General features: G+C 45.7%; 1 protein-coding gene across 1 annotated transcript in view; it reads right to left on the reverse strand.

The window, feature by feature from the left end:
* Positions 1–22293, reverse strand: part of HS3ST6 (heparan sulfate-glucosamine 3-sulfotransferase 6) — a 103792-nt gene extending 81499 nt beyond the window's left edge. Inside the window, exon 1 of the mRNA XM_067534257.1 lies at positions 21619–22293. Coding sequence (XP_067390358.1) covers positions 21619–22106 — 488 coding nt within the window. The 5' untranslated portion in view covers positions 22107–22293. The remainder of the gene's footprint in view (positions 1–21618) is intronic.
* Between the last annotated feature and the right edge of the window lie 2371 nt (positions 22294–24664).

Genomic DNA, 24664 nt, shown 5'->3' on the forward strand with positions numbered 1-24664 from the left:
AAAACATTGATCTTGAATCCTTTCCTGCCCAGCAATCATAGATTCCCTGTGAAATGACTCTCTCCAGATAACCATCCCTTGCAAAGCGCTTGTTTCAGATTCCCAGCTGCACACTTAACACTGGGTTTGACTTGGCCACTCATTCAATTTTCAAGAGGCCCGAGGAACCTTCCTTCAAAGAGAACTGGGGATCCTGGAGCTAAGGGCAGCTCCACAATGGGACAGAGAGTGTATTACATTTAATTACACACTGCTCGTGGTCTTAAATATCAGACCAAGTGTTCCCAGATGTGAAGGGATCTCTGTCAAAGTGAGCTGCACGCCTGAATGCCTGTTTGGATATTTAATAGGTCAGTATCTCGGGTGTTAGGGTCAGGGCTGGATTTCAGCTGCAGATGTGACAAATCTTTTCTACTCTTCTTATAGCCCTTTTACACCAGCATAAATCATCAGACATTTCTCAGGTATTTAAACAGGTTTAACTGGGCTCTCTTTCTATGCCACCGTATGAAGCATTCAGGACAATAGACCTGCCTGCTGGGAATTGAGTCTGGGACTTTGCATTCGCCATGCTTCATATGATGAAAAAAAAAAAAAAAAAAAAGTCATATCTCCATATTCCACAAGTGTGCCTCAGATGTGTTATCGTAGGGCGGGAGAAACATAAGTCACTGATACAGGAAGGTTAAAGACAGCTGGAGCAATCTACTCCTAATGCGTGTCTGGCTGCTTGCAGTGTCCCGACTGCACCTGGGAATTTAACATGGTGCTCAAACAGAGGCAAAGAAATCAACTCAAAGGAGAATAAAGGAACATCACTAGTCTAGAATCCTGGCATCAATTCGGAGACCGGTTCCGAGATGAAAACCCTTTTTTGTTGTGCTTTAAAGGGTTCTTGCATTTCCTGCAGAGTAACCAAGAAACTACCATTTAGCACATGCAAGGCTGACAAAGACAGCACAAGAGAAGCCCACATACGGCATGGGAAACCTCCGTTGTTTGCTCCCCGAAGAACAAGATGATGCATTGGCCTGGGGTAGCCACCCGAGGATGGATCTGGTGAGTCGAACAGGCTTGTATTTGGGTCGCAAGCCTGTGCCATTGCCTGAGCCACAGCATCCACATGGCTATTTTGAGCACAGGAGCTCAAGGAGAGCTCATGCATGTGTCTGTCTACACAGGCTGGGCGGCTCACTCCCAGCTGCAAAGGAAACACGCCCTTCAGGACTTTACACAACTCCCATTTACGCTCCGCTGCCCAACTCTCAATGGGTTTTTTGGCACAGAACATTGCGAGTACTGCCAACCTAATCAGGGGCCAGGCCCCAGAAGCCCATGTGATTGGCTTAAAAATCATGGAGTATTTTTTTAAAAATTATAAATGTGGGATTTTTTTTATTGGCCTTCTAATTTCTGAGGGTTCACGCTTTCAAAGAAATGTTTTTTTTAAAGTGAAAGTAGAGATTCTCCCATTATAACGTGAATCCAGGATCTGGGGCTTTAAGGAAAACAACAAACACCATGAGACTCATATTGAAATTGCAAGAGTCCGCAGTGCTGCATTTCACACAGATAATGTTTTAAATGTTCGTTCTAATGGTGACATTAAAACCAGCATCTGCTGCTTAAACAATCCCAGCTGAATGCTACGGACTTTTACAGTCAGAATCCTTCCCAAGTCACATCTTCAGAAAGTATTTTGTTACTTCTCTTATTGGAAATGAACATGGCTCTTCATTTCATTTAAATGGAAATTTATTTTTCCACGCAGGTGAACGCAAGCTACATTACACACGATCTTATGTATAACTCATTGGCCTGTAACGTCACAGCTACCAGAGATCAGCTGACATCAGCCCCGTGTTTGAAAATTCACAGTCCGATTGCGGAACTCTTTGCCCATGCCGATGCATTGAGTCACGAATGTGAAAAAACACAGAACTGAAATCAGCTGGCCACCAGTTACAGATACTGCCGGCAGATAAACTGGGGACCTAAATTTTAAATTTATTTTCAATTAACGTATCACTAGAAAATAGGTTTGGTAGAGATATTGGGGGAGAGAGGTTAATGATAAATATGGGATTGACTCACTGACATATTCGGTCATGTTACACATTCAGCAACTCGCCCTTTGCAAACTATTTCCGAAGTGTAGGACTCTAATCCTGCATCACCTTACTCCTATGATTAGTTCTCACTCTAAGTTACATGAGTAAAGGCTGCAGAATCAGACTCTTAAACAGTTCCACAGTACACTCAACACCAAGCACATATTAAGTTTTAACACATAGCCCTTGTATCTGCCTTATAACAAGATCAGAATGAAGTCAAACATATCCCTAGATGAAGAGAGAGCTGGATTGGACCACCAAGTTTCTCTTTCATTTGTATGTTAGGAAATTAACCAGAACACCAAACTGCAAGACCCTGTCCAGACTGATGACGACAGCTCATTGGGACTCTGTGCTTTCAAACATCTTCAGCAGCTGCATCTCTTCTTCGCTTTGCCAGATGAATTTTGATATTATCTATCATCATCATCAAAACTGTTATTGTGGACTTTGTGCCAGCATCTGACTCCAGTTGTTCTGGTGTTAATCCAGAGCAACTACACTGAAATCAATGGTGTTATTCCAGATACACACCCATGTAAATGAGAGCCGAATCCGGACCGTTAGGGTATGTCTACACAGCCGCTGGGAGGTGTAATTCCCAGTGTGGACAGACATACACACACTCACTGCCCCCAAATGTAGCCCCAGCAGCACGGTAGGAGGCTTGGAGCAGCTGGCCAGAGGGTCAATCAAGATTGTACTTGGGCAACTAGTCTGAGGTGCTGCCTGTGCCGCCACAGTCATGCTGCTAATTTTAGGTGCTAGTTCAAGCAGCACTGGTGTACATATGTCTACACAAGCCGAGAATTACACCTCCCAGCTGCTGAGTAGCCAGACCCTGAAACACCATGCACCAGATCTTCATCAACCTACTGAAGACAGTGGAAAGAAGCCGCTGCACCAACTGAGCATCGGACCCAACCTTTTCACCACAGAAGTCAATGGGAAGACTCGCATTGACCCCAATGGGCTTGGATTGGGTCCTTACAAATCTGGGATGGGGAACATTGGCTTCTCAACAAGGTTTAGGGAATGGCCAAGGCCACTGGATGCTTCTTATTTAAGGAACAAACTCAGGGCTGCAGAAGTAGGGATGGAAGGGTTCTTGACTCTGAAAATAGTACGGAAGCAGACTGTGTTCATGTGACATAGGAACTGAACCAAACCAAACTCAACAGTCATCTCTTATTTGAGATTTGAAACCCTTCAAACAAATATTTGTTCAATCTGTTCCGTTTCTGAGGCCTCTGCGTTTTCATGATGAGGCCAGGACCAGAAGCAGATGAGTTGAAATACCCACACACACAAAAAAAAAAAAAAGCATGATTTTTGGGTATTTCCAGGTGGAGCAGAAGCTGGAAACACCAGAAATCTCTCCAGAACGCCTCGTCTCAGGAGGAGACCACCTTCTTTGATTATCAGACCCATGAGGTTCAGAGAAGGTTTGGATGATCAGCCAAACAGAGGTCTCTGGAGGTTCTCCCATTACTTGGCTTAAAGTGGCCCAGGAAGGTGTTGAGATGAGTGAGAACAGAGAGAAAACTAAGGCCTGGAAAAACTTGAGTTTAAAAAAGAAGACCTGCCAATTAATTATAAAACAGGAAATGCTAAGTCAGCCAACAATGGCTTTCCAATGAGTGCACAAGTTACTTTTAAGTAATAATGTAAGAGTTCAAATCAGAGAGACAGAGATGCTCTGCACTGAGCTTCTTAAAATTAAAGAAAATCAGGAGGCGGAAAATGCGCTATACAAAAAATTCCAGAGGGGCTGCCGTGTTAGTCTGTTTTTAGCAAAACAGCGAGAGTCCTGTGACACCTTAAAGACTAACACATTTATTTGGGCATACGCTTTCATGGGCAGAAACCCACCCCAAAGAAATCTGTTAGTCTTTAAGGTGCCACAGAACTCTCGCTGTTATACAAAGAATAGTTAGCGGAAGTCTACCACCAGCACCTGCTGTGAGATTCATTAGGATCTTGCAAGGTATCCTGGGTAACAATATGCAAATTATGATGCATGCCCCGTGTTCCACTCGACCTCAGAATCTTCTGTGCCCTTTTAAGCAGTTGTGGTTGTAACAAAAAACAATGTGACCTGGCTGGAACCTGAAGTCACTGCAAGGAACTGTGGGCAGTGTAGGACCCTTGACTGGTTGAATTGGATTGGGTGCTGGTATGTGCAGAGAATAAACTGTATTTAACACCCAGAGTGGAAAATATGATCAGCCCTTGTTTAAACTGAGGGGTTGAGCACAGGTCCTTAACATGGGGTTCAATACAGTTGACACCGTCAGAACATTTCCAACACCCATTCAGTAGCGGGGTAGCGGGGAGACTGGACCTCTGTGTTTGTCCCCCAGTGTTGTACTCAAAGCATGTGTAGACAGTGCCATGGAGGAAGAGACTGGGAAAGGTGATGAGTACCATAGTCAATTAGTTCCAAACAATGCCTCATTCTGGAACAAGGCCTGTCTAGCAGCCAATGAGATCGACCTTCCGTCCATGCAAGCCATAATGCAGAAAGCAAATATACAGCTGAGTGTGTGAAAACATGCAGGTCCACGCTGGGCAAGATGCATCTTGTTTATGGCCGTGAAGTCCTATATCCACTAATGATGCTTTGTAAATACTTAATAAGAAATAACTTCAGTAGCCAGCTCAGACTAAAGTCCCAACAGGTTCACAATAAATCCTGACAAACAAGTCCAAACTCGTTAGTGAAGCACAAGGGGCCAAATTCTGCTCTAAATTGCTAAATTGCACAAGGGGCTAAATTCTTGCTGTAAATAATCCAAGAGGATTGACTCCCGTGTAGCTGAAATCCAAATATGGCTCATTCTATTCATCCTATAGTGCGAGAGGAGTTGAGCACGGATCTCACCTGCACCTGGGTCATCGCATACGCTCTCAGGGCAGACGCTGTCTTCTTTATTGTCTATACTTGTCTGCCTAGACCATAGGGCCTTAATCCTGCATTGAGTTGCCTAGATACTACCATAACTGAAATAAATAATAATTTATGCATCTGCAACATGGGTGCATTGTGACCTGGTAACATTTTACACCCATGTTTCCCAGGCATAAATGACGGAACCAGGTACAAGTCAGGGGAGAACCAGACTCTCTGTGACGAACTTGAATTTCCTTTTTTGTAACCAAAAAAACGTTCCGCAACCTACCTGCTCACTTTCTGCCTTTCATTCACCTTGGACACAAAATAAAAGCGATTGACTCTCCAGGCAAAGTGAAACCAATTTCACTTCCAAGCATTATTCCAAGCGGAGACATGCTATTGTCATGCTTGGGTCTCCAACACGGCAGGGGAACGTTTAAATCGCCCTCAAAAAAAGCATTTCATTGAAACAAACATTTCTTTCCTTCAACAAAACCAAAATTCTGAGCCTAAACGATTTGGCAGCGGCCCTCGGATTTTTCTCAGCGTTTGTGTGGCTTAGGAATATGACTTTCTGAAACAGAAAAGCAGCCAGAGGAAGCGGCGTATGTTCTCACTGGAGAGAACAATCTTCTCCGTTTATGCCAAAAGCTCAGCGGCTCAAAGGCAGCCCCAGCGCACACCCCACTGAGTTGTCACTTCAGGGAAGGGAATTGGCAGGCGAACGCGAGCAAGGTTAGGACAGTCCATGAAAAGGTTTGCATTGCCATCAATAATCCGTGAGCCCTCAGCATGCCACTTTCGTTGAGCGGTCTGCGGCGACGGACAGCATTTTATTGGCAAGGGACTGAATAGGCTGCCAATGGCTCCATCCCAAACCCCGAGCATCAATTGACAAGTGTAAGTAATGAGGGACTGCGCGCTGACATGCTGGAGAGCTCATAGTCAAGCACCTGATCAATTACACGTATTGAGCCTTCTTCATATTCCTTTAGCGGCCAGGCCAGCCTGCTCTGTGCACCCGGTAATTGGAAGGCTGCTTTCACGTCCATCATTATTGACAACTCCTCCATCGGGTGTTGACACAGATAACTTGTCAGTAGGAATTACAGCGCGACTTAAAGGCACAGGGCAAGATTAGAAACAACGCCACTGATTGTAGGTGTTCAAAAAATCCAACCCAGGAAGCTATTGGGGTCAGGCAGGCACTTGAACAGTGCGCATTTATACATCTGGACAGAAGGACTAACAGGCTGCCCTCAGCACCCCTCTGATCTCCCTGATTTGGGGATTTTTCTCCCAGCACGTGCACTTAGACAGAGACGCATGCTGCCTGTTAGATAAGACGGCATGTTGCTAAGAGCCTGAAGGAAAACAAAAGGCGCCCCCCAGTCGCCGTAAGAAATAGTGCCTCGAGCGGCGCCTGCGGCCTGTGTCATCTCACAGCCACGTTACAGCGGCCCTAGCTCACAGCCTGTTTAGAGTCAGGTAACCCCGCCAATCAGGGGCGAAGGGCAAGGGTAGAGTCGTCACAAATCCAAAGCTGTAAACTCTCTATTGGGGCAGCACGGCCCAGTGGTTAAAACAGAGCTCGGCAAACTGGAATCTTGGTTTGCGAGTTCCAGATCTGCCGTTGACGCGGCATGTGATCTTGGGCAAGTCACTTTAGCTTCCTTGTGCTTCTATGTACCTCTGCCTGTGAAAGGGAAGAATATTTACCCGCTCAGAGGGATACCGGGAGGGCTCGGTTAGGGTTTGTGGAGCGTTGGGAGTTACGGGTCACTTCTGGCGAAAGGGGCCAGAGAAAGGCTGAATGTTAAACTCACACAGGGGTCAATCCTCTCCTCCCCCCACAGCTAAAGTGACCGGGCTGAGTGCGGGCAAGAGATGCAGGGGTCAGAAGGAATCCAGGGTGGGGAATGGTTGGGGGATCAACCGTCCCAGCCCCAATGCTTTCCCCATCCTTCTGAGCACTGGGGGCTAGGGAGCTCTCCCAGCAAATGCAGCGTTCGGACACCATGGACGGGCTCCCAGAATGCTGCCCACTCCCATGCTGCATCCAGGTCCCTGCATGAACACAAAAGCGGAGGAGAGAAGGAAACATGATTTGGCCTATGGGGACCACAGATGTCAGATTCCTTATGCTTTCCCATCAATCACCAGAGACTCCTTTTCTGCACAAGACGGTGCACGTCCAAAACCCCTGCTAATTCACCAGCTGAATTGCCAAAGGAGTACAAATGGGGGCAGGTTAAGAGATTGCTAATTCTTCATTATAGCTGCAAATACACCTGCTGAATGTGCGCGCCAGAACGCAAAGGCACATACGCAGAGTATTTATGGTAGTAAATCAATACCAGAATGGTCAGTACTTCCAACAGCAAGGACGCTTAACAAGGTCACATTCTTTATTCTCTCCAGACTAATGAGTGAAGATTACTAATAAGACCCCAGTGACAAGTGACTACATTAACGTAATTCTCTCCGGCTTGTAATCAATTTTCTGTGTTAAAATGCACAGCTATTTTTGACGCCTGAAAACACTTGTCTCTCCCTTCCTCCCCCCCCAGCTCCTTTAGATGGGCTGTTTTGAATACAGAATTTTACACTTACGTCCTGATGGCCAAGATATCATATCAAGATATCAAGTTCATTAGCACAAAACGAGGGTTCGTAACTCTTGAAGAATGGGTGAGCACATTCTACCTTTAAACATGGCTCTAAACATTTGGGGATCACGGAATCATAGAGTGGGGTTGCTAAAGTGAAGCCAATGGGGAAATTGCAGCTCTTGAATGCTTCTCCGCAGCTCCCGGGACCCTAACACAGGGGTTCTTGGTCCACACACCCCTCAGAGCCCAGTATGCACAGCTCATGCAGTTGGAACCACTGACTGATGGGCACTGCATGTCAAGACCTGCAGTGGGTATGAACCCCAGCTCGACGGTGAGGAAAGCTGCAATCTGTTTATTTCATGCAACTACAGTACAGCCCCTCAGGCTCCTAGAAAATTGCCAGTGTGACACCTCCTGCCACAGGCAGAACAACATTTGGGCACCGCTGTTGTGAAAGCCCCTGCTGGGAATTAGCTTGATGTATCTGTTAAATGCAGCAAAAATAGGGCATGATCCAGCAAACTTTTACTCAATTAGAATATCGCAAGATGTCCCACTAAAGCCAGTGCAACTACTCATGGTAATAAGCGCTGTGCCTGGCGGTAAATATTTCCAGGATCACATCCAGAGAGCTTTTATAAAATAAAGGCTCACTTTAAAATAAATCACAGCATTAAACCCTGGCTTAGGAACCTGAGACAAGAGAACAGATTCACACCACTGACTTGACTGGAATTACTCTGGATTTACACTCCAACAGAGAGCAGGATTTGATCCATAATCTCTGCAAGTTTTGAAGCTTTCAAAATTAAAACCTTAAAGCTGTTTGACTGCTGCCTCCCATATCTCCTTCTTCCTCACATTCACCCCATCTCCTTGCCCACAGGTCAAATATCTAACAAACAAAGGAAGCTAAAGAGATTTCGCCATTCTCCACTTATAGTTCCCTTTTATTCCTAGCCTGATGTGGTTTAGAACCAAGAGATCTTCCTGCTGGATTAATGCACATCACACTATTTCAAAGCAGCCGCCAGGAATGAAGTTGCAAAAGGTAGGGAGGGAACTGCAGGAAGGAAAGTTAAAGAATCAAAAGCAGCTTTGGAACCTTAAACAAGTTGGGTTTTGGGGGCAGGGAGTTAAAATCCCCCCCTTTTTTTTTTAAATCCCTTCTCTTGTGTAAACCCCATTTTTTGTTTCATTTCAGTTAATGGGGAATGGAGGCTGTGAAGGGAAAAAGAGGAAGGATGCTTCGGGATTTGATACTGTTGCTTTGTGCAGTACATAGAGATGGATAGCTGACTGCACAGAGGTGGAGAGACTCAGCAGAAATATCCAGATGCCATCAGAAAGGCCTTTCCTTCACTACGTATTAAAATAAAATAGTAATAACAACAACAGCACTAATTCCTAGCTCTTCTATAGCCCTTTTCATCGGTAGATCTCAAAGTGCTTTAACAAAGGACAGCAGTATCATCACCCCCATTTTACAGATGGGAAAACTGAGGCACAGCGCGGTCAAGTGACTTGCCCAAGGTCACCTAGCAGGCCATTGGCAGAGCCGGGAATAAAATCCATGTCTCCCAGGTCCCTGAATGGAGCTCTAGCCACAAGCAGATGCCGCCTCCCGCATTGCTTAGTGTTAAGCATGAGAGTAAATTCCCCTTGACTTCCTGGGGATCTAATCATGTTCTTACTCTTAAGCACATGCATAAGTGCTTTGCTGGATCAGGGTCAGAACAATCAGCACCTTAATGGGTCAGTGAGCAGAAATGGACACGAAAAGGGGAAAATCTCCAGCTTGGAGCTCAGCACAGCCTACAGACCCTGGGCATGAAACCCAAACTCTCTTCTCCCCACTGTCTCCCAAGCTGCCTGTTTATAGCCTTTCCCCTGAGCACCCAAGCAAGAGGGCGGGGGAGCTGAGCTGAAGTTAACCCCACGACTCTAAAGCATTTGCCATCAGAGACAGCGCTTATGTGGCAGCTTCGGCAGGTCACCATTTTGCAGAAGGAAAAAAAAGAAAGAAAAAAAATCAGTCCATTGCTGATAAGCTTTGTAAGAAGATGGATTTTGAAAGCTCTTTGAAAAGCCATTTAGAGCTAAATCCTGGTATTAAACCAGCCCTTTCATTAGCCAAGTTTTCTGTCCCCACCCAGGCTTAATACAGTGCAGAGTTTTTTAAAGGGTCAGTAATAAGCTTTTAAGCATGTTTGCCAATTAACTTCTGTGATTCCCTCCATAACTTCCTCTGAGCAGCCCATTTCCTTCTCAGAGCGACTATAATTACTATTTTCAAAATCTTTGCGCAGTCTTAAGTAACAGATTCCATTTGCATTTAGGCAGCATCTAACTCCATTAGCCTTTTCCACTTTCCTGTCATTATTACTTGTAAAAGCTGTCTAGAGGGTGGGGGGGAAACACGGTGTTTTCAAGAATAAATAGTGTTGCTGCAAAGAAAGGCATTATTGTCTTTCAGTACCATCGCAATTACTTCATCTTAGCAGTTACCATGTGCACGATCATACACTGGACAGATCAACTTAGAGTCATCAAGACAAGAAGACTTTGCAATGTATTATCTCCGTTTAAAGCAGCAACGTTGCACTGTATCTATCCCTGTTACAATGAAGAAACTGGATTTTCAGAACAGCTGAGAACCCAAACCCCAGCTGAAATTCAAGAGGAAGCCCAGGTGGAACTTATGAAAAGCAGCTCCAACTTTTCTTTTAATAGTACTTTGAAATAGTCCCTTTCTTAAAGGCATACTGTCGGGGCAAATTTGATTCAGAATTAATATTTAGCATAAAAAAAATAAAAGCTTTCAAAAAGTTTAAGACCAATACTTCCATGATGGTCTTTATGCTAATGAAAATAGTTTATAAATAAAAGTAGCGGGTGCAATTCAGACACAGCAGCGCAGGACTAAAGCATGAAAATCTGGAAGAGAAAGTGACTAGAAACGAAAGTTAAACTGGCTAATTTATTTTCATTGTCTGAACAGAGAAATGCAGAAAGTCAACAAGAGCATAAAAAGTGCAAAGAGTAAATTAGATTTTTTTTAAATTCTTTCAGTTTTAATAATCTAGGAAGTTATCTGCAACATATGTGACATTTTAAAATAAATATATTAACTGCAATGCTGATTTGATTGTCAGTGAAAAATCATGACACACACCACAAAATGCAAAATTCACAAATGCATAGAAAACATGAACAAATTTCACAGCGGCATGTTATTTTGTGCTGAATTTCATTTATTTTGCAATGACAATTATTCAAAACTGTTCAATAATAGTTAAGCTAAGAGCGTTGCAGTTTTTGCTTTTTTTAATTTTTAGTAAAGTTTTAAAATATTTGAGGTTTTTCCTAAAACTTCAGACCCTGGAGTCTTGTGACTACACAAGAATCTGAGCGGTCATATAAAAAAACATAGTAAAATATAGTAAATATATCTCTGTGGTTGCAGAGATAAGCTTGAAAATCTGAATTCCAAAGGTTTAAAAGCCAGAAAGCAAATATAAAAGAAATTCCAAGTGTGTTATTTGTTAATGATACATGATTTTTAAGCCAATCACATGATTTCTTGGGGCCTGGCTCATGATTTTTGAATGCTCATGGTTGGCGATACTGTTTTAAACCATTTAAAAACCCAGGTCACGCTCCAACGCTCCACTACTTTATGAATTTGTTTTAAAATATCAATTGAAAGAAAAGTCTTGCTCAGCTGCTTACAAAAAACAAACTTCTTACACCCTAGAAGTCAGAGCTTTTATCAGGAAGATCATAGCGAACACCAACATGCAGCTTTAATCAGTTTTAACCTGATGGTGTCCGTTTAACAGCACAGAGAATAAATGGGCCTAACTTCTTCGCAGTTGCGCCAGTCGAAGAATTTGATCTAAAGTATGCTGAAGTGAGTGAAGAGAATTTCATTGACTTCTATGGGTTTTGGATTAGGGCCAACACCAGAAGCCACCCTGTGAAAGTCAACAGCGTAACACTAGTGTGAAATTGATGTATGTGAGATCAGACTCCGGCTCTTTGCCCCCTAGCAGATTATGCTTTGGTTGCAGAGAGTTTTCTAAACAGCAGCAGCACAGCCCGCCTCGGTCATCATGAATCACGTCTGCCCCGTGATCATCTGAAACATTTTCAAATATTTCTTCCCCGCTGCAGCAGCAGAAAAGCCAAGCTATTTTTAATCCCACTTGAAAGCAGTTTGCAAAGTGCCAAAATCTGCATGTACTGCATCCCAACAGATTGCTTCCTGACTACTGTCTAGACCAAATATCCTGAAGCAGCAATACACGGGCATAACATTCAATGAGGCCCCAATCCTGCAATGTGAGGATCTTTAGGCTTGCATATGAGGGTCTGCCTAAATGTTACATAACTGACAGCACACTGAGCCACAAGAGAGTTTGCTATTCAGGTGAGTTGAATTTTACTATTTTCAATTATTAATAACAAATAAATAATTTCAGCGTAAAGAAAGTTAAAACGTTATTCTCCAGACCCGGATCATTTAATGCACAAAGCTTAATGTTTCTTACTAGTCTGACGGGCTTTCCTGTATTTTTGTTTGTATTTTATATTTTTGGACACGATTATGATCTGTTGTCAGGAGTTTGGAGGTGGTGAAGATGGTCACTACTTCTGTCATTAAAAAAAGGAGATGATAAAATTATAAATAATAAGTGTGCCCTGGAACTCAATTTGTAGGACGACACACACTGTAAAAGGAAGACTGCTCTTAAACTTTGAGTATTTGGAAGTTAGTTCATTAGGAAAACAGATTAGCCTATGTCAATGAATAAAGATAATGTGCTAAAGCCAAGCTCCTTCAATGTTTTGTCATCTGATTCCATGTTTATTTTGTAAGATTTCTTTGTCTCTCTCCATCTATATTACTTCTTAAATGCTTCTGTGAAAAGCTTTCCTCAAGAAAGGATGTAAGTTTCATGCCAAAATGCATCTTGGTGATCACTGGAAAACTAAAATGTCCATTTATGTAACAGATCATGCTACCGGGTGCCTCGATCTGTCTGCACAATCACAACACACACAAAATCCCTTGGGGCCTCCACTTGACTCTGCTTTTCAACTGCCAGGAACATTCACTGCTAAAGTCAAAAGAGTAACACGGGAATCGCAGCGTCTTTTTGTGTATCTCCTCCACGCCTCGTAAAGATTAAAGGACAACAGGTTCGTAGACAAGAAAGACTGTCTGCCAGCTTCCTTTCAGGATTGTTACTGGCCTCCAACAGTGAGACAGAAGAAAAAGTGCTTGCAGATGGCAGGGCTTAAGGCCATGTCTACACAACTAAGTTAAATCAACTTCATTTAAGTCCACATCCAGCCACCGCAGTAATTAAGTCGGTCGGGCGTGTCCCCACCATGTTCATCGTGTTGGTGGAATGCATCCTCACTAGCAGCGGTCGCATCGATGCACAGCGCAGTGCACCATGGGTAGCTATCCCACAGTGCAACTAGCCTCAAGGGGTTTTGGGAAGGGTTTGCAAAGCCTCATGGGACCAAAACATTGTTGCAGGGGAGAAGGGGAACATGCCTTTGGCCTCCCAAGATGCAGTTTCCTCCCTCCCCTGAGATCGATGGCAAACAACCCCTACCTTTTCATGCCTTTTTTCGAAAGCCTGGTTTAGCCATGCATACGCCATAGCCCGAGAAGCACGGACCCCGCTCAGCTGTGCACTCTTGCTGCGAGCACTGCAAACACCTCACGCCTTATCCTGCAGTCTTTCCAGAGCCGAGACAGGAGCCGCTGCGCGGGACATTGTGATGTCATTCAAGCAGCCCTGCCACAAGCCACAGAACGAAACCATTTCCGGTTGCTACCGGCAGTTGCGCAGCTGCTGAAGACGGTGGAGTGCCATGTCTGGTCCTGGGAAACAAGCACTGACTGGTGGGATCGCATCGTTGTGCGGCTATGGGATGACAAGCAGTGGCTGCAGAACTGTCGAATGCGGAACGCCACTTTCCAGGCAGTTTGTGCAGTGCCGTCCCCAGCCCTGAAGCGCAGGGACAGCGAGACCTGCTCCGATAGGGCAGAAGCTCTGTGGAAGCTTGCGACACCAGATTGCTACTGCTCAACAGGAAATCAATTCGGAGTTGGTAAATCCACCGTGGCAGCTGTTGTGATCCAAGCGTGCAGGGCCATCCATCGGTATTACACCACCTTGCTAAAGAATACATAAACTGAAAGGGATACTTTTCAATGGCGTTACAAGCACTGGTGGATGACAGGGGGCGTTTCACCGACATCGACGTGGGATGGTCAGGAAAGGTGCACGACGACTGCATCTTTAGGAACACAGGTCTGTTCAGAAAGCTGCACTCAGGGACTTTCTTTCCAGATCGCAAAATTACCATTGATGATGTTGAAATGCCAATAGTGGCACTGGGAGACCCAGCCTGCCCCTTGCTCCCATGGTTCAGGAAGCCGTACATTGCCCACCTGGACAGCAGTAAGGAGCTGTTCAACAACAGGCTGAGCAAGGGCAGAATGGTGGTGGAATGTGCCTCTGGATGTTTAAAGGGTCGTTGGTGCAGCTTGCTTACTAGGTTAGATCTCAGAAAAAAACAATATCCACATTGTTATCGCTGCATGCTGTGTGCTCCATAATATCTGTGAGGCAACGGGAGAGAAGTTTCTGTAAGTTTGGGGCATGGAGATGGATAGATTGGCAGCTAATTCTGAGCAGCCAGATACCAGGGCAATAAGAAGAGCCCAGCAAGAAGCTCTGCATCTCCAAGAGGATTTGAAAACCTGCTTCAGTAATGAGCCACAGTAATGTGTGCTGCTTATCTGCGTTGTGCCTTCCCATCTACCTCCCCTTCTTCCCCCAACCTCCATGATTGGAATAAATAAAGAGTATTTCATTCGCAAAACGTTGACTTTTATTGCACAAACATAAAGAATCTGAAAGAACAGGAAAATCATTTAACCTTGGGCAAATGGTGTGATTAAAATGGGGAGGGGAGAAACAAATGCAGCTTGTCTGTGAAAGCACAGAAGTCTTGCCCATCAAAGGTCTTTCAATGGCCCCCATTTGTTCTTAGTACCTTCCCCCGGTGTGGAGTGGAAGGGATGCTGCACCTCCCCCATCCCGGAACGTTTGCGGGAGGGGGCCTGGGAACAGGACGATGTTTGCAGGCTGTTCTGCAGAAGGACTCTAGCCTCAAGCTGCTTTTCCTGAAACTCAGCCAGATGCTTCAACATGTCTGATTGGTCCTTCATTATCTGCAGCATCTCATCCTGAGTGGCACGCTCATGCTCCTCGGATGCTCTGCTGCTCTCCATGTCCATGTCCAGTTTTTCAGACATTGCAATCTTCCAGGCTCTTAGCTTTGCGTCAGCTGTCCCAGAGGCATTCATTATCTCAGTGAACATGTCATCACACAGTCTCTTTTTCCGCCTTCTAATCTACGAAAGTCTCGCTGCCGGTGTGGAGGATGCGCTGAAGACCAAGCCTTCCACTATGAGGCATGAAAAGCACCAGGCAACTGTTGTCAGTGCATACCCTGGGTCTAGTGCAAGGCTGCTATTTAAAAAACATGCCCCTTATTACACTCAAGTGCACTCATAAACACTCTTTTCCGGAGGCACCCTCTGCGTAGTCAGAACGGCCACTGGGGAAGCAGATACCCACTGCACCCCACTTTTCTTCATATTATACATAAAATATAAGAGTATGTAACACCTACAGTTTGACTGAAATTGCATTCTCCCCAGAGGTGCCTTCCCGGCATCACACTCAGCCGCCATGCTGTCCTGCGACCGGCTGGCCTGCTCCAGAGTTAAAAATAGCTCCTGGCTTTCAGGGAAAACATATCCCCCGCTCGCCTCTCTCCCATTCTCCTCCTCCTCCTCTTCCTTGACCAGAACGTCCTCCTCATTGTTGCCTGAGGAGGACGGAGACTCGGACTCCTGGGATGTAGCCACGCTGCATTTGGGGGTAGTAGTGGGGTTCCCACCAAGAATCACATGCAGCTCGTTGTAGAAGTGGCACGTCTGTGGTGCAGAACCAGAATGACTGTTCACCTCCCTTGTCTTGTGGCCTGCCCAGGTTCTTTGATTTTCCCGCAGCACTGCTGCATGCCCCTGGGGTAGCCCTTCTCCCCCATGTCCTGCATGGTATTTTTGTGGATGTCTACACTTCTTCACTTGGATCAGAGCTGTGCCTGCACAGACTCTTCTCCCCACAGAGCGATAAGATCCACCACCTCCTGTGTACTCCAGGATGGGGCGTGGAGTCGTCATGATCAGCTGGGTTGGCGAGCTCTCCAGGCTGATTAAACAGGAAATGGGAATTCACAATTTCCCGGGGCTTTAACGGGGGTGAGGCAATTTCCTGTGTACCCAGCTGCTGTGCAGCAGAGTTGAAAACAATCTCCAGAGCGGTCACAGCGGAGCATTGTGGGACACCTCCTGGAAGCCAGTTCAGTTGACCTACACAACACTGCGGCTGTTGACCCATCACCGACAATTTAAGCGCTACGCCTCTTGTGGAGGTGGAGTAATTAAGTGGATGTTACAGGCGAGTTAGGCTGGTGGAAGGGATCTGGTAGTGTAGACGCAGACATTATTAGGTTGACGTAAGGCGGCTTCTGTCGACCTAAGTTTGTAGCACAGACCAGGCCTAACTGTCTATGTAGTGCCATTCTACACACACACACATACAACCACACACACACTCAAGTGTGTGCACAAACACCAATATTAACAGTTAGCTCCTCCGTTTGGCCTACGTGTACTGTTTTTGAAAAAAAGGAAAATTAAGAAACAAAGTTTGGGGGAAGAGCCTTCAAGAAATTCAGCGTGCTGAAATGGTTTTATTAAATTGATGGAGGCCTACGGGTGCAACTTCTATTCATAAGCTATCTGCTGTACAGCACAGTCCACAGATCAAGCATTGATATTCATAGACAACAGCCTGCCAGCTGTTACCATTGCATACAGGCAGCCATGATTCTGTGGCTTTGTTATTTATGCCAAAAAAATTAATAAAGTATGAATTTTTTTTTCAGTTCCTGTAAAAATCCGCAGCGTGAAATTTTGTGGTATAAGAGGCTAATCTGTCAGCAGCTGCACTTTCAGTGTTGTTCAGAAGCAACAAAGATGTGATCAGTTATCCAGTGCTTTGGCACAGCACCACACTTATCCTTCATCTATAAACCTGGTTCCTTCAGGTATCAAAATACGGGCTGCGGGACAAATAGGATTGTAAATAATATGAGGAAATAGCAAATGAACGTCTGCTGATTCAATCGACAATGAACTGGCTAGACTGCGCTGTTGCATTTTGCACTGCTTCGGTGCAGGGAAACTGTTCTTTGCATCAGCTGATTTTAAAACTCTTAACTACTCAGAACTCCCTGTTTTCTAAAATAATGTCTCTAAAGATCTAGTAATTCCACTGAAAGTTCCTTCAATTAACCAAAACCTCCAGTATTCAAACTTTTCCATATTCTCCCCATCAGACTAGAATCACTGAGGCCGTGCTGTGTTATAAAGCAAGGAACTGGGAGATTTCAGAGAATCAGTTTAATTTATAGCTGCAGCGAGGGCAAATTAAGATCTAACAACCTGAAAGAAAAATCTCAGCACTAGTCATAATAATTAAAAAAAAAATCAAATGCAATATTTTAAATAGATTTCCCCCCCAAAAAACAATCCACATTTATATAACCAGAGACAAGCAACTTCTGCTGTATGGTAAATCAGCCATAGCTTGTTAAAACTAGAAATGCTCTACGTAAGAGTTCTACTGAACAGAAATATTCTGTAGTTATTTCTATCCAGCCCCTTTAAATACAGGTTGTGATCCTGATTCTGATCTCATGGCAAATACAGAGTAACTACATTTGGGCCAGAGACTCTGCTGGTGTAGATCAGCACAGCTCCAATGAAATGAAGGAGTTCTGTCAATTTACAGTTGCTGATGATCAAGCGCTTTCCTTCAGTAGAGTTAGTGGAGGTATACACCAATCCAAATGAGGGCAGAACTGCCCCCATATCTTCATGGTTAATTAGCATCCCTAAAAATATTCCTGCTAGAATTCTGAAAATCACTTGTCAGCTTAGGTCTTCCTGCAATTTGTGGTGTTATTTACATTTTCCCTTTTGTTTATTTCCATAAAGCAGAGAAATAACTACACAGAGAGACAATACAGTGCTAATATTTCACACAAAAAATCCCTCTCCTAACACTAAGCATTGTTACCTCAGTAGCCAAACTAACTCTAAACATCAGGTTACTTTCCATTTAGGTTTAGTTCACACAATGGTAAGTGCAAAAAAAAAAAAAAAAAAAGTAGTTTTGCTTTAGAATAAAAATTCACTTCACGCTTAGATTGTCCATTAGGTTATTTGTGTTATAATCCAGAAAGGAAAGCTGTTTAACCTCATATCATTAGTTAAACCTATAGTAACCAGAAAAACATCACATTAGATATTTGGTTGATTTATGCTGAAGGCTTCCTAAGTCACTAATAAAGACCCCTTTTCAAAAAAGCAGGGCAGATAAATTGAATTTAAATACACAGTGAAAGACTAACCTAGAATGAATGTTTATAATCAATTAACTACACAACTCTTTAAGTGGGTAATATAACAAACTACTCCACAACTACAACCAAATTCTCCTCATTTCAGCACAGCAATTGCTCCAAGAATGAGAGACTAAACTATGATTATAAAGAAGGGAAATTTGGGGTTGTCCTTATTTTAGAGGAATTTTTGTTAATTTACTTAAGACAAGCAACAACTGTCTAAGTGCCTGAGGGCCCAATGTTTTGGCATTAAAGCTTTCACGTAATTTTAGTTTCTTGGCTCATTCAAATATTTTTTAAAATGTTTATGCCACTTTGAGATAGTCCTAGGAAAAGTTTAAACTTTCATCCAACTTTTCTTTTCACACAAGCACAGGTCGGCTTTAAAGAGTTAGCTCCGCCTGGCCTTGAAAAAAGAAGTGACAATGAAAACACATTTTCATAAGAAAATATAAAAACATAAGAGCAAAGCGTAATAGAAGAAAATATTCGTATGCATCTTGTTTTAAATGCAGATTGCTCTACTATGAATCACAGTAAAGTCTCTTCAAAGATTCTTCTTTACCAGAGAGAAAATGGTCTCATCTTTATAAATATTGCACTCATTTCTGTTGTTCAGTTAATGATATAAAAATGTTCTCTACTTGTATTTCCTCTGACCTCACAATGCTCAGAACCATTTTACACATTTATTTGGTATTCCCCAACTAAACTCCCTGCAAACATTTATATCCCTCCAAGTTCACAATGAATGCGGCAATAAGCACAATATTTATTCATTTTATACCTCTATGGTATATGCTGCGTCTTTCTCTTAGCTCTATTTCTTGCGATATAAGAGTATTCTGACTTCTCTACTGGGTTTAATAATCTGTAAAATTGTCATTAAAATGCCTTTCTGGCTCGTAAGATCCATCTATTAGTTTTCAACAAAAAAGAAACTATTGATTATTGTCAATGCCACAGGATTATATGGAATTTAGAAATGAAATCATAAATCACTGTAACATTAATACAATCATAAAAATAATTGTGCTGCTCACTGTACTTGAAGGTGCACTAAGTCAACAGCTTTCCAGTCCAGATGTGGTATTACAGAGCTGCAACTGTCAGGCTAAAGTTACCACTTAGTTACACTTTCCATTGAAAGCACGGATTGTTCAAGGATTTGTGTTTCAGTGAGAATTATGACATTAAACCTTCCCCACAACAGAAAGAAATGGAAAGAAAGCTGAAGTAATTGGAAAGTGAAAATCTTTTTTGTTTTGGTTTAAAAGAGAAAACAATAGCTGAAAAGACAGACCGACAGAAAGACAGACGGGCCTCCCCAGTTTATTACTGTCAGATGTTTAAATAAAACAGATTGACACTTTATCAATCTGCACATTGGCCCTCTTCAAACTAACACGCTAGATTCATTCACTGACTTTAGGGGTCTTACACCAGGGGTATATTTGGCCCAGACACTTTCAGTTGGCCAAGATATGGCAGTTTAATAGACACCACATGCACAGTAGCTACTCTTCCGAACGTTTTATCGCCTGAAGAGTTCAACTCCATTGAAAACCTTGAAACCAAACAACTCGCTTGAATCAATACGGTTCTGCCCTTTGACACAATGGGCCGACCGTAACGTATCAAGGGATTCAGATGATTTCCTCCCCCCCCCCCCCCTTCTCTCCACCGTGACTGTATTTTTCAGCCCACTGAAAATAGGTGATTCCATTGATAGGTTCAACTATGCCATGCAGTGTTAATGATTACACTCTTGTTTAAACTCTCTAAATGAAACACTGTAAAAGGAAATGGGGGCAAAATTACAGGAGCATCAAGGATAAAAAACTACGGGTTAAAACCGTAAATCCCATGTTATTCAGAAGTCAAGTCCCCAACTTTATCCTAGATTTATCAATCTTTCCTTACACTGTGCCATCTGTCCCAGAACCAACTGAGCCTGCCACAGACAGGTACAGTATGGTGTGTTAAGAACAGAGGGCCTGATTTTCACAGTTACTGAGCACTCACAACTCCAGCTGAAGTCAATGAGAAGGGCTGGCTGAAAAACAGACCCAGGGCTTCCTTTCCTGTGTGATTCACTGAGTTAATGCTGACATTAACCAACCAACTTGTAACGGAGCTCCGGTCACATCAACGCTTGCAATTTAATTTTTGTTAGGAACACGGATTTCTTGATCACTGGCCCCCGAATCCCTGAAACAACGTTCATCCTCACGAAACAAGAAGTCATCGGATTTGCAACACAAAGACAGGTTTTGTTCTGATAAATATTTTGCAGAGAAAGCCAGCCTTGCTGCTAGCTGGCATGAAAGGTCATTTTAAATACTGTTTATTATTGCAACTTCTGTCAGCTTCCCTTTAAAAAAAAAAAAAAAGAAGTTGTTTTTTGAGTGTTAAGATTAAAAAAAATGAGAGTGATGATTATTTTTAGTTATTTAGACAGAGAGCACCCAGCATATGCTAAGAACTACCCAAGCACACAGGAAGAGGTAGTCTGTGCCTTAAAGAAGGCAGTTGTTATACCTGGTAAACCTGCTGCTTTGACAGAGACCACGGCACTACTAGATACCAGCACTGCTAGATAAGACACATGTTGGCATACTTTAAACTCGGTGATGCCACAGAGCAATGGCTCACAATTTATCAGGCACAAGGGCATTCGTTCCCGCTGTGTTATGAGAAAGCAGCATCCGCAGAGGCCCAAAGAGCTGAATGATTCCCAGAGGGAGAAGAGATCAGGAAGGGCTGGATGCACCTCTGTAAAGGCCATTCACAAAGTAAATAATCTGCCCCCACCCAACCCCTAGATTTACAAATGGCTTTTTAATCATTCTGCTAAGAAAAATTAGGCAAAGAGTTCCCACATACACATTCCCTGGCATGATTTTTTTTTTTAAATCCGACATCCCATCCATGCCTTGAAAGATAGGATAGCCTTTTGCTAATGGGGGAAGGAGGGGAGAAAACCAATACAACCAGGTCATCTTTTCTGTAGCAGAACTCCTTCAAAAAGAGCGTGTGGGAATTTTTTAAAGAGACAGTAGTGAATTTTGGAGGGGCAAGATGGACTGAGTTGAATGGGAGCCGACAGCAGCCTGAACGGCGCGGATTAGGGGGTGCTTAGTCCGGATAGAATGTTTGGGAGCAGGGGCTAACCTGGATTGCACTAAAGAGGAGTAACCTGGATTGAGTGGGGGTCAGCGAAACCAGATTACATTCGAGGAACCTGGACTGCGCGGAGGGGAGCCGGGGTGAACCCCGCTTACACCGGAGTGACCTGGACTGAGTGGGGGGGGTGTGAATGCGGATTACACTAAAGCGGAGTCACCTCGGCCGGGCGCAGGGGCGGGATGGGTGGTCCGGAGCGGGATGCAGAGGGTGTGGGGGGGGGGGCCCGTCTCACCTGTACCAGCGCAGCCCCTTCTCGTAGCACCTGTCGAAGAAGTGGGGCTCGGCGCCCAGGGCGCGCACGGCGGGGTGGGCGCGCAGGAACTCCAGCAGCGCCCGGGTGCCGCCCTTCTTCACCCCCACGATGATGGCCTGCGGGAAGCGCCGCCCGCCCGCCCCGCCGCTCCCGCTCCCGGTCCCGCTCCCGGTCCCCGACTCCTGCGGGGCGGCGGCGGCGGCGGCGGGCGGCAGCGGCTGGCAGGAGCCGGAGAGGCAGTAGAAGAAGTAGGAGCCCAGCAGCAGCGTGGTCAGGCCGAGGGAGGCGCGGGGCTGCGCCCGCAGCTGCCCCACCAGCCCGCCCCGGCTACCGCCCATGGGGCGCCGCGGCCGGCAGGAGCCGGAGCCGGAGCCCGGGCCGGCCCATGCCGCCCGCCGCTCGCCGCCCCGGCCCGCCCGCCGCCGCCCGCCGCCCCGTCCCGGGGCCAGCGCTGCCCACGGGCACATGCAGCCGGCCGGAGCCGAGCAGCCCCCGGGGGGGACGGGCCGGGCCGGGCGGGCTGCTGCAGCCGCGTCCCCCGCCTGCCCCGGTCCGGAGATTGCGCCCGGTGCCGTGCGCCCCCCGCGGAGCCGGGCGGAGGCGAGGCGCTGCAGCTGGGGCGGCCGGAGCGTCCCTTCCCCTGCGGGAGCCGGGCTGGGAGCCGCCGCCCTCCTCCGGAGGTTTTGACCGAGCCGCCCTGGGGGGAGGAGGGGCCGCGGGACACACACACACACACACACACACAAAACAACACAACACAAAACAACACACACACACACACACAACACAACACACACGGCCCCGGCGGCTGGCGGCGGGCTCGGACACGCAGGAGGCTGAGGCGGGGGATGAATGAAAGGCTGGCTCTGTGGAAGTCGATAGGACTTTGGGGGGGGGGGAAGGAAGAGGCGGGACGGATCTACCTGGGGGGGGCCAGGATTCCCCCCCCCCCCCGGCGCTGTCTAGACGGGCGTGCGGAGGTGTGTTACCTGGTGCCACCCCGGAGGCCGCTCCGCACGCGGCAGTGATTCACGCCGGGGGTGTCACGGGGTAAGGGGGAGCCTCAGGGAATAGCGGGAGCGGCTGAGCACGTGTTGAAAGGACCCCCGGCCTTGTCCACACCGGGGTTTGGACACGTTAGCTAAATTCGAAGCACACCTTCCCCCCCCGGGAAGGCAGGCGAGGCAGCAGCCTGGGGGCAGGGGACATACAACGGGCCGGCTGTGGGCTAGACAGCCCAGGGGTATGGAGAGGCGGGTCCCGCGCTGAGTTCCAGGTTCCGTTCTCGGAGTTATTACAGACCCGGCTCCCCTTTCCCGCACCCCAGCCTCATGCCTTCTGCCCGCGGCACATCTCCCCCGACTAACTCCAGCCTAGCCCCTGCCGCGGCTACTATTCCCAGCCTGCCTGGTCCTCCCTCTGCTCCTCGCCCCTCTCTCTGATTCAACTCAGGCTTCCCCCGGCCGGAGCAGGAGGAACACAGGGGAGACCGTTTTCTCTGTCTGAGGATGTTCTCCCTTCCGGTATCTGCCAGGAGGAGCAAACACAGGTAAAGTCGGGCTCAGCTCCTGCAGCCCCGGGAATGTTGCTGCCCCGATTTGTAATAAACCTCTATGGTGTGAGTGCCAGTGGCAGTGTCCAGGTGTTAATAACTTGATCAGATCTGTGCGGATGTGCGGAGGGACAGCAAAAGGCATCGCTCTGATCCCAGGCTGATCCCCTGCCAAATTTCTAGTCCCTGCCCCAAAGCATGGAGGCGCTGGAGCTTCTCAAGAAAACACAGATAATAGGAGTGAACATGGGCAAAACAGCATACAAAATTATCCTTGTTCTTGGAAAGGCTAAACCATCTTTGCTCAAACTTCCCCCAAAAAATTCAGCCTGAGGCCGACACCCAGCTTGGAAAATTTTGACCTGAAGGGATGAAAGTTCTGCAAAGTTCTGTGCAACTGGAAAACGGGGCTTTATAATGGAACCTTAACTCTCAGTATTGCTAGCAGCTCGGCCACTGAAACATAAATGCATTTCCAAGTATTGCTGTATTGTTATTGAACCTTAAAAGAGATGCTCCATTAATTGTTAAATTAATAATTAAACCAAGCTGCGCCTTGAAGGCTGCAAATTAGCTTCCAGGATGAATGCTCAGAATTATCCACTGCTATTATATCCACATGTGAAACTCTCCATTGAATTCAATAGGGCGTTCTTAGTAAAAAATCCCTAGTAGGATACAGAGCCAAAATTTAGAGGATTGTCCATTCCTATTTTCCAGGCAACAAAGGGGGTTACATTTAAAGGAGCTAAGTCAGAACCAGCATGGAGCAAGAGATGCTTGAGGGGCTGAGGAGGTCTTTATCTATGCCACATTCCTTCCCACCTGCAATAGCCACCCTCCTCACTGCTAAGAGGGGTGACCAAATGCACCCCGTATTCACGCCCTACACACTTATAATAATCTTTGTACAAAATCTGCCTTGCGAGGTATCATTTGAAAACTAATAACTCACTGGTCAATGATATCCTGGTGAAATGCAGGTAGCAACGAACATTGTGTGTCAAGTTACGAAATTCCCCCTGTATGATGTTAAAGGCACATGTTCAAACTTAAGCTGTGCAAATTGAGGCACAAGGGGTCAAGGATGTCTTAAACAAAGGGGTGTAGGGTTACCTCCATTTGCATATGAGCTGTAAACAGAGTCGTCGGCCAGCAAAAGGGAAAAGAGAGACCAAGAAAATCTGCCTCTTAGTGCATACAGGTGAAAGAATACCGCATGGAACATCTTTCCTCCCTGTACTCCATGTCTCATGCTCAGCTGGATAGAACTTCATGAGGGGGCTGAACTATGAAAGTGAAAAGCGAACACCCCAAGGTATCTCCCTCCCTGGCCGTCTCCATCTTCGCGCCTGAGAAGACAAAAGAAACTAGACTTTGGGGAGCGGTCCTGACCTGAAAATTGGGGTCAGGAATGCCATTGGAAGGATGTGGTTAGGACTTTGCCTTGGATCAAGTATCCTTTGTTAAGAT

The sequence above is a fragment of the Emydura macquarii genome, unplaced genomic scaffold (assembly GCF_026122565.2).
Source record: "Emydura macquarii macquarii isolate MOO-44397 ecotype Brisbane River unplaced genomic scaffold, CSIRO-AGI_Emac_v2 contig_3390, whole genome shotgun sequence".
Lineage (NCBI taxonomy): Eukaryota > Metazoa > Chordata > Testudines > Chelidae > Emydura > Emydura macquarii.